We start from the raw sequence: 15,672 nt of genomic DNA, 5'->3' as shown, positions 1-15,672 counted from the left end.
CACACATGAGAGAGCAATCAATGAACAACTAAGGAGACTACAGAGCTGCAACGAAGAATTGATGCTTCTTATCTCCCTTTCTGTGTGTCTGTCCTTCTGTCCTTGTCTCTGTCTCCTACACACAAAAAAATGTTTTGACATTATTACAGAACAGTGGGATTTTGGGTTTGTTTGTTGTGGGATTTGTTTGGTGGTTTCTCTGGTGCTTTAGATACAGTGGAAAAGCACAGTGCCCTCCCACATGCTCCAGTACTCTAGTCATTAGTACTAGGTCTCCCCAGACTCCTGTGCCTTCATCTCATGCTTTATTATAAAATATTGATGGCTAAACCTCCCCCAGGAAAAATGTCAAAGCAGTGTACTACCTTGGAATCTAGGTCAAATTCTTTCTGTTAAAAAAAATTGAAAGAAGGAAGAAATCTGTCTGCACCCCTGTCTACTACACACAGGCTCTAGGAAGACAGTGTGTTTTGTTCCCTGAATTTTCAGCTGTAAATAGGCCAAGTGCTAAGAACATAGTAGTGCTTAATAAACCCTACATTCCTTTGCCTGAACTGTGGTGTGTAGTGGATGGAGTGTTAACCTGAAATGCTGAGGTTGCCAGTTCAAAACCTTGGGCTTGCCAATCAAGGCACAAATGAGAAGCAACTACTTTGAGTTGATGCTGCCTGTTCCTCCCCACCCTTTCTTTCTCTCTCTCCTCTCTCTAAAATCAGTGAAGTCTTTTTTTTTTTTTTTTTTTTTTACAGGGACAGAGAGAGAGAGTCAGAGAGAGGGATAGACAGGGACAGACAGACAGGAACAGAGAGATGATAAACCTCAATCATCAGTTTTTTGTTGCGACACCTTAGTTCATTGATTGCTTTCTCATGTGTGCCCTGACCGTGGGCCTTCAGCAGATCAAGTAACCCCTTGCTTGAGCCAGTCCAAGCTGGTGAGCTTTGCTCAAACCTGATGAACCCGCGCTCAAGCTGGCTACCTCAGGGTCTCGAACCTGGGTCCTCCGCATCCCAGTCTGATGCTCTATTCACTGCGCCACAGTTTGGTCAGGCTAAAATCAGTCAAGTCTTTAAAAAATAATAGTAATAAACCCTCCCTTCCCTGACTTCTTCTGCATTTATAAAATACTTATGTGTGTATATATATATATATTTGCTTTTTTGTCTGGGGAGTATGGTCATTTATTTAATCAGATTTTCAAAGGTATCAGACTGAAAAAAATTAAATTACTGGATTAGCTGGAAGAAAAAAAGTATTTTTTTAAAATTTTTTATTTTATTCATTTTTAAAGAGGAGAGACAGAGAAGGAGAGAGAGGAGAGAGAGACAGAGAGAGAGAAGAGGGAGGAGCCGGAAGCATCAACTCCCATACATGCCTTGACCAGGCAAGCCCAGGGTTTCAAACCAGCGACCTCAGCATTTCCAGGTCGACACTTTATCCACTGCGCCACCACAGGTCAGTTCAAAAAAAAGTATTTTTTAGAGGTCAGATTTTTCTGCCTTAGGGGTGGAGTTAAATGTCCTAAAAGATTTGACTGTTTCTCTTGTAGGAACTCTTAAAGACATAATATGATCATGTTGACTGTAAACATTCTTCTCTGACCTGGGTTAACATTAGTACCCTTTTGCTTGACTGTCAGCTTGATAGTCCAGCTTCAATGATAAAGGCAGAGATAATGCAGGTTTGAATCAGGGTTTACTCTTAGAGGCCCAATGTGCCTTGTAGTGTGTATAAATACCTGATTTGATGACTTGTGTTGAGTTAAACTACTTTTAAAATTCAAGACTGGGTTCACTGAAGTTTCAAACTGTACTTGGAAAGCTACCATTCTCAGCATGACAACACGCACACAGATACATAGGGGCTAATCCTTTTTGCAAGATCACAGTGATTTTCTATACATGTAGCTGTGGATTAGGTCCCCAAATATTTCAAGGCTTGAGATTTTATTTATAAGTATTGTGTTACTTTTAAAACAGGTTTTGATTATCAATAATTATTTTGGTTCCTCAAGAGTAGGGTAACTTCTAAGAATTTTGATAAAATAAATCTTCCTGCCTGGCCTGTGGTGGTACAGTAGATGAAACATTGACCTGGAATGCTGAAGTTGCCTGTTTGAAGTCCTTAGCTTGCCCGGTCAAGGAACACATGTGAAGGAATGTATGGCCAGTAGCTGCGGCCACCATCACAGCCACCTGGCCCAAACACTTCCCTTTTCATTTAGGGATCCCAAAGCCACTGACTTATCCGAGTTTCTTACAATCAAAAGTTTCTACCTCACTAGTCTTATTCACCTCTTTTCCCCATCTCCTTCTCTCTGCACAAACTACACAAACTGGCTTCTCCTTCAGCACTCTGCCGCCATCTTGGCTGCTTCTCCTCCACGTGGCCTTTCTCTGCTCTCCTCCAGCATGGGCTCCTCTGCCCCATTTTATAGTCTAGAAATCAAAACCTTTAATCCAATATACAAACAGGGAAGTCACTGATACAAAGTCACTTATCTGAGGCATAATGGGATTCCTCTTGAGAGTGCACCACCCCACATCATGCAACAGTCAAGGGTGGGAAAGGCTTAGTCTTAAAACTAAGCCATAGGCTATAAGGACCTTGCCTGCTTACAGCCTGTCCTCCACACTCAATGCAAACTATAGGCGAGCAAACATATATATTATATTTACAAACTTATTTGACCAATAAGGAACTACTATGAGTTGATGTTTCCCGCTTCTACTCATCCCCTTTTTCTCCTCTCTCTAAACTCAAGAAATTAAAAAAAAATTATATATTTATATACAGTGGTACCTTGAGATAAGAACAGACCAACACACTTTTTTTTTTTTAAGATACGAGCTGCAACTAGGTTCGTATTTTTGTTTTGAGATCTGAGTGAAATTCTGAGATGAGTCGTGATTCAGGAAGTTGCCGCTAGTTGGCACGTTGGCGCACGGGTCCAGTATCGGCAGTTTGATATACGAGTTGAGTGACTTATGAGCTTGGTTACAGAACGAATTAAATTCATATCTCAAGGTATGACTAGATATATATGAATCTATCATCTCTTTTTTGTGTGTGTATGACAGAGAGGAACAGACAGGCAGGAAGGGAGAGAGATAAGCACCAATTCTTAGTTGTGGTTCCTTAATCTCCGTAGTTGTTCATTGATTGCTTTCTCATATGTGCCTTGGGGGAGTAGGGGTGGGGCTGCAGCAGAGCCAGTGACCCCTTGCTCAAGGCTTCAAGGCAGTGACATTTGGGCTCAAACCAGCAACCATGGGGTCATGTCTATGATCCTATGCTTGATCAACAACCCCGTGCTCAAGCTGGTGAGCCCGCACTCGAGCCGGGACCTTGGGGTATCAAACCTAGGTCCTCCGCGTCCCAGTCTGATGCTCTCTCCACTGCACCACCACCTGGTAAGGCTCTCTTCCCTTTAAGATGTTTATGCCACAAGGTTATATTCTTGTCACTTTTTCAAAATGGTATAAAAAAACATAAAATTCACCATTGTAAACATTTTAAAGTGTACTGTTTAGTAGTGTTAAATATATTCACATTGTTGTGGAACAAATTTTTTTCAAAGTGTTACTTTATGAGTTTTACAGAAGAGGGAGCGCAAGAAGTATCAACCCGTAGTAGCTTCACTTTATTAGTTGTTCATTGATTGCTTGTTATATGTGCCTTAACTGGGTAAGCCTGGAGTTTCAAACTGGGGACCTCAATGTTCCAGGTTGACGATATATCCACTGCATCACCATAGGCTAGGCTACAAATCTTATATACTTTCTTCCCCCCATTGATTAGAGTAGTGGGTGAGGAGGAGAGAGAGAGGTTAGAGAAGCATAAATTTATTGATTGCTTCTCATCAATTCCCTGATTGGGATGGGAGGTCGAACCCATGACCCCTGGCATACTGGGTTGATCCTTTTCACAGAACCAACCAGCCAGGGCTTTAGCTACTTTTGTACACCTTAGATTTATGGTATCTTTGTGTTACATGGAGAAGCTGGAAAATGTTTCTAGATTGGTAAACTCTAAAAAGTATGTGGGATACCTTAGAAGGCTTGCAACTCCCAGCAGATCCTTGTTCATGCACAAATATTTATTGAGCAACTTCTATGGTGGCGATTGTTTCATATTCTGGGGTTACAGTGGTTTAAAAATCAGACAGGATCCCAATACTCACTGAGCTTACCTTTAAGTGGGAAAATTAATAAATGAATTAAAAACTTAGAGAGTCTACATACATTTTTTTAAAATCAGCTTTTTTAAATTATTTTTTTTAACGTGGTGGGGGGAGATAGGGAGACAGATTCCTGCATGTGCTCCGACTGGGATCCATCCAACAAGCCCTGCTGGGTCCAGTGCTCAAATCAACTGAGCTATCTTAAATGCCCAGGGCCAACGCTCAAACCAGTTGAGCCACTGGCTGCAAGAGGGGAAGAGAGAGAGGAGAGAAAGAGAAGCAGATGGTCATTCCTCATGTGTGCCTTGATTGGGTTCGAACCTGGGATATCTGCACGCCAGGTCAATGCTCTAACCAATGAGCCAACTGGCCAAAGCCTTATTTAATAATTGATTGATTTTTTTGACAGAGAGACAGGATCATTGAGCTGCTCCTGACCAGGTAATCAAACTGGAATCTCCGCACTCCAGGATGATGCTCTAAACAAGCTATCTGGCCAGGGTATTGAATTTTAGAAAGACAGAGAGAGGGTAGGGAAGCACTTGTTCCACTCAGTCATCCATTTTTTTTTTTATTTTTTTTTTTGTATTTTTCTGAAGCTGGAAACGGGGAGAGACAGTCAGACAGACTCCCGCATGCGCCCGACCGGGGATCCACCCGGCACGCCCACCAGGGGCGAAGCTCTGCCCCTCCGGGGCATCGCTCTGCCATGACCAGAGCCACTCTAGCGCCTGGGGCAGAGGCCAAGGAGCCATCCCCAGCGCCCGGGCCATCTTTGCTCCAATGGAGCCTTGGCTGCGGGAGGGGAAGAGAGAGACAGAGAGGAAGGAGGGGGGGGGGTGGAGAAGCAAATGGGCGCTTCTCCTATGTGCCCTGGCCGGGAATCAAACCCGGGTCCCCCGCACGCCAGGCCGACGCTCTACCGCTTAGCCAACCAGCCAGGGCCAGTCATCCATTTTTTGATTGCTTAATGTTACAGTAATATAATGTTATAGTAATTAAATATATAGAAAAATATGGGAGATATATAGAAGTGTTAGGATATAATATTAAAAGCCATTATGGAAAGTAAATAAGGCTATGATGTTGGACAAGAATTAATCTAGTGTGTACAGAGAAGATAGGCAGACTGCCTTTTTTTTTTTTTTTGTATTTTTCTGAAGCTGGAAACGGGGAGGCAGTCAGACAGACTCCCGCATGCGCCCGACCGGGATCCACCCGGCATGCCCACCAGGGGGCGATGCTCTGCCCATCCGGGGCATCGCGACAGAGCGACCATAGCCACTCTAGCGCCTGGGGCAGAGGCCAAGGAGCCATCCCCAGCGCCCGGGCCATCTTTTGCTCCAATGGAGCCTTGGCTGCAGGAGGGGAAGAGAGAGACAGAGAGGAAGGAGAGGGGGAGGGGTGGAGAAGCAGATGGGCGCTTCTCCTGTGTGCCCTGGCTGGGAATCGAACCCGGGACTTCCGCACGCCAGGCCAATGCTCTACCACTGAGCCAACCGGCCAGGGCCGGCAGATTGCCTTTTGCACAGGGCCCAGTTAGTGTGTGTGTGTGAAGTTATATACAGATAAAAAGTGGTTTGATGTCATAACTCTGTAGGCTAATATAAACAAGAAGCTTCCCTAGGAGCACCTCAAAAACGGCTTGAGCCTGACCTGTGGTGGCGCAGTGGATAAAGCGTCGACCTGGAAATGCTGAGGTCGCCGGTTCGAAACCCTGGGCTTGCCTGGTCAAGGCACATATGGGAGTTGATGCTTCCAGCTCCTGCCCCCTTCTCTTTCTCTGTCTCTCTCTCCTCTCTGTCCCTCTCTATCTCTGTATCTCCCTCTCTCTCCTCTCTAAAAATGAATAAAACAACAACAACAACAAAAAAAAACGGCTTGATGTGACATTTCAATATAAAAAGGGCTCCCTGTGAGGAACTCCCAAAAAGATGGTTTGAGGTGATAATCCTGTAGGTTGACACCTGTTAGAAGGCATAGGCCAAAAAAGGTACTAAAGCTAAGGGCCCCCCTTGCTGCGGTAGTTGCCCAGACTCCAATGTGAATGTGGACTGTGTCCACACCACTCTTGACTAAGGACAGCTTAAGAGGAGCATGCCTTAAGCTGTGCCCAAACATGCCAAAAGAATTTGTGAGTAATAAACTGCCTGTGTGATGTGTGTGTGTGTGTGTGTGTGTGTGTGTGTGTGACAGAGAGGGGACAGAAAGACAAGACAGGAAGAGAGAGATTGCTTTCTCATATGTGCCTTGATGGGGGGGGGGTGCTACAGCAGGCCAAGTGACCCCTTGCTCAAGCCAGTGACCTTGGGCTCAAGCTGGCGACCTCTCGGGGTTTCGAACCTGGGTCCTCCACGTCCCTGTCCGACATTCTATCCTACCTGTGTGATTCCTGCAACTAACTTGTGTGTCGATCATGTCTTTCCTCTGGTGGCAGTTGGTGTAGGCACTGATAAGTAGAATATCATAACTGCCTCACGAGTAGTCTTGAAGAGGCTGCCAGCCCTGCTGTTAAGCAGGAATGTCCCACTGTGCAGGAAAGTCGCATCAGGGATGCCTGATGGACGTAGAGCTCGGGCTGTACTGGGACACTTCTTATGTGTGTGTGCCCTGACTGGAGATCAAACCCGCAGCCTTGTTTTGGAATGACGCTCTAACCGACTGAGCTAACTGGCCAGGGCCATGAATTATTTATTTCTGGAATTTTCCATTTAATAACTGGACCAGGCCCTGGCCGGTTGGCTCAGCGGTAGAGCGTCGGCCTGGCGTGCGGGGGACCCGGGTTTGATTCCCGGCCAGGGCACATAGGAGAAGCGCCCATTTGCTTCTCCACCTCCCACCCCCCCTCCTTCCTCTCTGTCTCTCTCTTCCCCTCCCGCAGCCAAGGCTCCATTGGAGCAAAGATGGCCCAGGCGCTGGGGATGGCTCCTTGGCCTCTGCCCCAGGCGCTAGAGTGGCTGTGGTCGCGGCAGAGCGACGGCCGGAGGGGCAGAGCATCGCCCCCTGGTGGGCGTGCTGGGTGGATCCCGGTCGGGCACATGCAGGAGTCTGTCTGACTGTTTCTCCCCGTTTCCAGCCTCAGAAAAAAAATAAATAAATAAATAAAAAAAATAACTGGACCATGGGTAGCTGAAACTGGGAGAGAGGAAATGGCGGATAGGGGGACTATTTGTGTTATGAGCTAAGAGTCTAAAGAGTGGTGAATGGTGAAGATTATGTTTCATATGCTGGAAAGGTAAGCAGTGACCAGATTATGTCTCTTTTGGAGTCCTTGCACTTTATCATAAGAGTAGGGAGTGTGTTACCTGAAGAGATAGGAGTTTTTATTATTTTTTTAAAAATAAAGAATAAGTTTATTCAGAAAGTCACAGTGGTAGAGGAAGTGAACAGAAGAAATGGGCTCAGGAAACAAGTTACAGAAGCAGCAGCAGAAGAGCCCATGGAGCTTAGGAGAGAGACAGGTAAAGGTAATGCCCCTGGGAGAAGAAGGGGAGGAGAAAGGCATGGTGTGCTCCCAGGAAGGAAATGCTGAGTTAGGCCTAGTTCTGCTGCAAGGTGATGACAGCAAGGACTAGGGTAGTCGCTCAAGATTGGAGAGGGGTACAAGTTAATGAACTGTTACAGTTGGGGGTGGGTGCTAACCCTCAGGACAGATCCAAGTGGCAGGAGGGTAGGAGAAGGATTAGTAGTGCATTATTTAATATGTTGAATTTTGGTTACTCTGAGTAGGATTTAAAAAAAAGCTGTCTGGGAGGCAGATGAAGAATATGCCCAAAGGAGCCTGACCAGGTGGTGGCGCAGTGGATAAAGTCTCGGACTGAGACGCAGAGGACCCAGGTTCAAAACCCCGAGGTCACCAGCATGAGCATGTCCAAGATATTAAAAAAAAAAAAAAAGAATTTGTCCAAAGGAGACTGAGAAGGAGAACAAGGAAGTCATGGAGGCAAAGGGGAGGGATTGTTCCAGAAGGGAGGGAGGTGGTACTGGCCAGTTAGAGTGTCACCCTGAAACACCAAGGTTGTGGGTTCATTCCCTGTTCAGGGCACATACAGGAACAGATCGATGTTTCTCTCTGTCTGTCTCTCCTGTCCTTTCTCTAAAATTAGTAAATAAATTTTGAAAGGGGTGAGAGATGTTGCAAACTAAGTGTTGCAAACATCAAGAGATGTTGCAAACTAAGTGAGATAAGGTCAGGATTTAAGAGCAAAGAGATTGCTATAGTTTCATGAGAGTAATTTCAGTGGAAGAAGAAGTCAGATTGAAGTGTGTAGAGACTAGGAGGTGAGAAAGTTGAAAGAGGCCTGACCTGTGGTGGCGCAGTGGATAAAGCGTTGACCTGGAAATGCTGAGGTTGCCAGTTCGAAACCCTGGGCTTGCCTGGTCAAGGCACATATGGGAGTTGATGCTTCCAGCTCCTCCCCCCTTCTCTCTCTCTGTCTCTTCTCTCTCTCTCTCTCCTCTCTAAAAAATGAACAACAAAAAAAAGAAAGTTGAAAGAGTCAATAGAGAAAGCTATTTGATACAGTTCATTAGAGATGGTGAAAACAAGTGCTGGCTGAAGGAGGTATGAAGTAGACTTCTTCCATAGACCCCAAGTTCCTTGACAGTAGGATAGTGTCTTGTTAACCTGTGTTATTCAATATTTCACTTCATTCATTTGCTAGAGAAAATAACAGATTGAAAGTTACCTAAGGCCTGACCAGGCAGTTGCACAGTGGATAAAGTGTCGGACTGAGACGCAGAGGACCCAGGTTCAAAACCCTGAGGTCACCGGCTTGAGCCCAAAGTCGCTGGCTTGAGCAAGGGGTCACTCTGTCTGCTGTAGCCCCCCAGGCAAGGCACATATGAGAAAGCAATCAATGAACAACTAAGGTGCCACAACAAAAGAATTGATGCTTCTCATCTCTCTACCTTCATGTCTGTCACTATCTGTCCCTCTTACTCTCTCTGTCACAAAAAAGAAAAAGTTACCTGAGGATAGAAACAATCTAATTTTTGTTATACACAGCTTAACATAATATGTATTAAATAAGCAGTTAATGAATCAGAAAAGACATTTTCCTCTCTTTTTATAGTCAGAAATAAAATAATCTTTTCTTTTTTCTTACAGATTAAGCATATGATGGCTTTTATTGAGCAAGAAGCCAATGAAAAAGCAGAAGAAATAGATGCAAAAGTAAGATTTTGTTTTTTAGTTTTAAGAAGTTACAAAGTTTTATATTGTTCTGCTTTGCTAAGTAGTAATTAGTAAAATTGTTTAACAGTGCACTGCACAAATCAATTTACCTTTCTAAACTGTCTTTGATTGCCATTAAGTGTCCTGAATTTTTATTGTAGAGAGTAGAGAAGTGATGGCTGGGGAGAAAAGACACAAAATCCTTAAAGGAGATTTCTCTACAATATATGTAGATAACTTCCCTCTGCAAGAACTTGGAGCTTCAGTCTTTTCCCCAACCATCGTCGTCATCAGAATGTGGGCTGAACTTAGTGACCAACTTCCAAAGAATAGAATAGGGAAAAGGCAAAAATAATAGCTTTATGGTGGAGAAGTATGACTCAACCAAGTGCTCACAGTTAACATCATCAGAGATATGTATAATTCATCAGGTTACCCCAAATGTGATAGGGGGAAGGACACTTCACCTGTGTGGTGTTCTTCCCCAAAACCTGTAACACCAGCCTCATTATTAAAGACAAATCAGACAACCCCAATTAGGGGGCATTGTATAAAATATTACTCTTCAAAACTGTCAAAGTCATGAAAAACAAGGAAAGACGGAAAACGCTGTTATAGATCAGATGAGATTTAAGGAGTCGCAGTAGCCAAATAAAAGGTGGTATCTTGGATCATATTTTTGAACAGAAAAAGACATTAGGTAAACAAAGGAAACTGAATAATATATGGGTATGGTTCATTGTAATGGGTTGGTGTTAACTTCTTGGTTTTGACAAATCATGTGTATAAATGTTAAGGTGTTTAAAAGTGGGGAAACTGAAGGTTCAGTCTGATATTTTTGCAACTCTTCTGTAAATATAAAATTTTCCAGATGAAACACTGAAACATTATTTAAAATAATTCAGCATCTGTGGCTCATTGTGATACTTGGTTAAGGAAGGTATAGTGTTTTTATATGTTGTTATTTTGCTTTTTTATTAATTTTTGCTTGTTGCAAAAAAAAACAATAGCTTGGAAGTATGTAAGGTATAAAATGAAAGCTCCTGGCATTACAAAGGTGGTAGCATTTAGAAATTCTGTGGCTATTTCCAGTTGCACATTATTTATACACAAAATGTAACATTGTTCTTTAGGCAGTAACCCAGATTTTCTAAACTCCAAAGTCTATGTTCTTTTCATTAGCCTCTGGTAAGCAAATGGATTAAATTTAAAATGCATGATAAATTTTTTATATATGGATTATTGTACCTAATTATTTTTTGTAACTTTGTTGCTGGGCTCTGTTATTTTTCATCAGATTTTCAGTCTCTGGTTCATTTATTTTTTATTTATTTATTTATTTTGTATTTTTCCGAAGCCAGAAACGGGAGGCAGTCAGACAGACTCCCGCATGCGCCAGACCGGGATCCACCCGGCACGCCCACCAGGGGGCGATGCTCTGCCCATCTGGGGTGTCGCTCTGTTGCGACCAGAGCCACTCTAGCGCCTGAGGCAGAGGCCACAGAGACATCCTCAGCGCCTGGGCCAACTTGACTCCAATGGAGCCTTGGCTGCAGGAGGGGAAGAGAGAGACAGAGAGGAAGGAGAGGGGGAGGGGTGGAGAAGCAGATGGGTGCTTCTTCTGTGTGCCCTGGCCGGGAATCGAACCTGGGACTCCTGCACGCCAGGCCGACACTCTACCACTGAGCCAACTGGCCAGGGCCTGGTTCATTTATTTTTTATTTTATTTTTTTTTTACAGAGGCAGAGATAGACAGGGACAGACAGACAGGAACGGAGAGAGATGAGAAGCATCAATCATCAGTTTCTCGTTGCGCATTGCGACTTCTTAGTTGTTCATTGATTGCTTTCTCACATGTGCCTTGACCGTGGGCCTTCAGCAGACCGAGTAACCCCCTGCTGGAGCCAGCGACCTTGGGTCCAAGCTGGTGAGCTCTTTGCTCAAGCCAGATGAGCCTGCGCTCAAGCTGGCGACCTCGGGGTCTCGAACCTGGGTCCTTCCGCATCCCAATCCGACGCTCTATCCACTGCGCCACCACCTGGTCAGGCATGGTTCATTTATTTTTGATGAAAATCACTGGTCTTTTCTTTTGAATAAATTGGGTAATCTTTGAAGGCAGATTATAATAAATTTCTTGGGTTTTTTTTTTTTAATTTATTCATTTTAGAGAGGAGAGGGAGAGAGAGGAGAGAGAGAGAGAAGTGTGGGGGAGGAGCTGGAAGCATCAACTCCCATATGTGCCTTGACCAGGCAAGCCCAGGGTTTGGAACTGGCGACCTCAGCATTTCCAGGTCGACGCTTTATGCACTGCACCACCACAGGTCAGGCTTGTTTTTGATATAGAATAAGCAAGTACCTCTGGTAACCTGCTGGTTAAAATAAAACCGTCAAGCCTGACCAGGTGATGGCGCAGTGGGTAGAGCATTGGACTGGGATGCAGAGAATGCAGGTTTGAAACCTGGAGATCGCTGGCATGAGTATAGGCTCACCAGCTTGAGCACAGGGTTGCTGGATTGAGCGTGGGATAAGGGGTCATTTGTTTTGTTGTAACCTTCCGGTCAAGGCACATATGAGAAAGCAATCACTGAACAACTAAGGAGCTGCAATGAAGAATTGATGCTTCTTATCTCTCTCCTTTCCTGTCTATCCCTATCTGTCCTTCTGTTATAAATAAATTAATAAATAAATAAATAAATAAATAAAAAAAATCTGGTGTCATGAATTAACTAATTTCCTGGTAGGCAGAAGAAGAGTTCAACATTGAGAAAGGTCGTCTTGTTCAGACCCAGAGACTGAAGATTATGGAATACTATGAGAAGAAAGAAAAGCAAATAGAGCAGCAGAAGAAAATGTGAGTAGGTCCTGATCACAGCATTAAACTAAGGAAGCTTTATAAACCCAGTGTGACAGGAGGACAGGGATGGTGGTTTGAAGTCATGCAGACATGGGTTCGTGTCTTAAGTGGATCACTTCCTACTCCTTCAACCTCTAGGGTGTCTTTCCTCATTTGTGAAAATAAAAACCTCACTGGATTACTGAAAGATTAAACTGGACCAACTGATAATAAATTGCTTGCCACTTGGTAAGCACTTAATAAATATTTCCTTATCTTTGAAAGGAAATTGGGCCTTCGCTTGAATTGTTAGAGCAGGGGCCGGGAACCTATGGCTCGCGAGCCAGATGTGGTTCTTTTGATGGCTGCATCTGGCTGGCAGACAAATATTTAATAAAAAATAACGTTAAAAATATAAAACATTCTCATGTATTACAAATCCATTCATTTCCTACCGCTCATGTTCATGGTAGTGGGTGGCTGGAGCCAATCATAGCTGTCCTCCGGGACAACACCAAATTTTTATTGGATAATGCGTAACGTACATGGGTTGTTGTATGGCTCTCACAGAATTATATTTTAAAATATGTGGCGTTCATGGCTCTCTCAGCCAAAAAGGTTCCCGACCCCTGTGTTAGAGAGTCATCTGAAATATAAAGGTTGCACACGGGTTTAATCCCCAGTCAGGCCACATACAGAAATGGATTGATGTTTCTCTTTCTCTCCCTTCCTCTCTCACTCTCTTCGTCTCTCTAAAATCAATACACTAAAAAAAAAGAAAGAAAATAAGTTGGTAGAAATAACTAAATACATTCCAGTGGCATTCTCTTTGGGGTATATACAACAAGAAGTATTTGTATGTACAGAGGAAGCAATATATTCCTTTCTCTACAGTTTTTGGGTTTTATGTGGTACTGATGTTATTTTTTCTTACCTTTTGCAGTAAGATGTCCAATTTGATGAATCAAGCAAGACTCAAAGTCCTCAGAGCGAGAGATGACCTTATTACAGTAAGTACAATAATTAGCCTCTATTATAAAATTATAAAATGTTTATTTGCCTATTATAGAGAATTTACTAGTTAACAGTTGAATGCTTTTTAGAACAAGACTATTTGGTCAGCAAATCAATGCTAGGTATTATAATAAGTGGAAAATGAATAAGGTTTCTCCCTTGTCTTCAGGACCCTCTGGTCTGACAGCTCTCAGATGTTCTGCTTCTGGGTCACACAGCATTTTGTGGGGGCTGTGCAGCATATATGGGTGATGACAGTAAGTAGCCTAGGGGTAGCTGGGTTTATTGCAGGGTCATGAGTGCAGGCTAAAGACCTTTGCCTGTTTTCAATAGATACGGTCGAAGTTTTTGTTTTCTTTTATGGGGACTGTCATAAATAAGGTTCATATATGAGGGTGTAGGCTAAACAGGGAAGAGGTCAGACACAAGAAAACCATTTGAGTATTGTCATCCTAGGAAGAGGGCAGAAACCTATAGAAAGTTATTTAAATATTGAAACCTATAGAGAGTTATTTAAATATTGAAAAGGAAGAAACACCATTTTTGCAGATGCAATAATTTACACAGATACTGCAATATCCAAAACACAGTAAGAACTAGTAATTAGTTCAGAAGGTGACTGACTACAAAGAGAACCTACAGAAGTTAAGTTTTCCTATATGCCAACAATAACCAGTTAGCAAGTAAAAGAAAATCTAGATCTCTTTATAATAGCTATAAAAATTATTTAATTTTGGGAATAAATGTAAGAGCTGTATGAAAAAGCTATAAACCTATTTTTTAAAATATTTACTGATTTTAGAGAGAGGAGAGAGAGAAGAGGGGAGGAGCGGGAAGCATCAACTTGTAGTAGTGGCTTCTTGTTTATGCCTTGACTCGGTAAGCCCAGGGTTTCGAATGGGTAATCTCAGTGTTTCAGATCAATGCTTTATCCACTGCATCACCACAGGTGAGGCACATAAAACTTTAATCAGTGGAAAACATACCATTTTCTTAGATATTAAAGAAACAAACTAGCCTGACCAGGCGGTGGCGCAGTGGATAGAGCGTCGGACTGGGACATGGAGGACCTAGGTTCAAGACCCCGAGGTCGCCAGCTTGAGCCCAAGGTCGCTGGCTCGAGCAAGGGGTCACTCGGTCTGCTTTGGCCCCCATCAAGGCACATATAAGAAATCAATCAATGAATAACTAAGGAACCGCAACGAAGAATTGATGATTCTCATCTCCCTTCCTGTCTGTCTGTCCCTATCTGTCCCTCTCTCTGACTCTGTTTCTGCCACAAAAATAAAACAAAAAAAACTAATATTGTGAGAGGTGATTTTTTTTTTTTAAGCGAGACAGAGGCAGACAGGAAAAAGAGAGGTGAAAAGCATGAAATTGTAGTTGCAGCATTTTACATTATTGCTTCTCATATGTGCCTTGAGCAGGGGGGCTCCAGCTGAGTTAGTGACTCCTTGTTCAAGTCAGTGACCCCCATGCTCAAGCTGGTGAGCCTGCACTCAAGTAGGTGGCCTCGGGGTTTCAAACCCAGGACCTCAGCTTCCCAGGTCAATTCTCTGTCCATTGCATCATCACCAGTCAGGCACCACTTTAAATTTAGAATAAGAGTGTCACTAGGATTTTAGTGGTTTGTAACATTGATCATAGCTTACCTTTTAAACTGGCATAAAGAGCCCTGGCCGGTTGGCTCAGCGGTAGAGCGTCGGCCTAGCGTGCGGAGGACCCGGGTTCGATTCCCGGCCAGGGCACACAGGAGAAGCGCCCATCTGCTTCTCCACCCCTCCGCTGTGCCTTCCTCTCTGTCTCTCTCTTCCCCTCCCGCAGCCAAGGCTCCATTGGAGCAAAGATGGCCCGGGCGCTGGGTATGGCTCCTTGGCCTCTGCCCCAGGCGCTAGAGTGGCTCTGGTCGAGGCAGAGTGACGCCCCGGAGGGGCAGAGCATCGCCCCCTGGTGGGCAGAGCGTCGCCCCCTGGTGGGCGTGCCGGTGGATCCAGGTCGGGCGCATGCGGGAGTCTGTCTGACTGTCTCTCCCCGTTTCCAGCTTCGGAAAAATACAAAAAAAAAAACAAAACCAAAAAACTAAAATCATTGATAATCCTGCCTCTCAGGTGAGCAGAGAATTTTTTGTGGATAACTTGTTGGTACTGTTATCTCTAGACATTATCTGGTTTTTTCCTTTTAAATAAAAAATAGAATTATCTTGTACCTTGGTTGGCAAACTGCGGTTTGCGAGCCACATGCTGCTCTTTGGCCCCTTGAGTGTGGTTCTTCCACAAAATACCACATGTGGGCTCTACCTCGATAAGGAATGTACCTAGCTATATAGTTTAAGTTTAAAAAATTTGGCTCACAGAAGAAATTTTAATTGTTGTACTGTTGATATTTGGCTCTGTTGACTAATGAGTTTGCTGACCACTGATTCTTATATAACTCTCAATAGCTTCTTTTGCAAATCTGTATCATATA

The 15,672-nt window shown here is 43.7% G+C and overlaps 1 protein-coding gene across 2 annotated transcripts in view; it reads left to right on the top strand.

Moving 5' to 3' along the window:
• The window catches only part of ATP6V1E1 (ATPase H+ transporting V1 subunit E1), a 28,466-nt gene that overhangs the window by 2,048 nt on the left and 10,746 nt on the right, over positions 1–15,672 (top strand). For both annotated transcript variants that reach the window (XM_066381151.1, XM_066381152.1), the window contains exons 2-4: positions 9,294–9,359; positions 12,101–12,210; positions 13,136–13,202. In XM_066381151.1, coding sequence (XP_066237248.1) covers positions 9,294–9,359; positions 12,101–12,210; positions 13,136–13,202 — 243 coding nt within the window. The remainder of the gene's footprint in view (positions 1–9,293; positions 9,360–12,100; positions 12,211–13,135; positions 13,203–15,672) is intronic.

The sequence above is a fragment of the Saccopteryx leptura genome, chromosome 4, assembly GCF_036850995.1.
Source record: "Saccopteryx leptura isolate mSacLep1 chromosome 4, mSacLep1_pri_phased_curated, whole genome shotgun sequence".
NCBI lineage: Eukaryota > Metazoa > Chordata > Mammalia > Chiroptera > Emballonuridae > Saccopteryx > Saccopteryx leptura.
The sequence above is the reverse complement of the archived record's forward strand: the minus strand, read 5'-3'. Positions and strand labels throughout refer to the sequence as shown.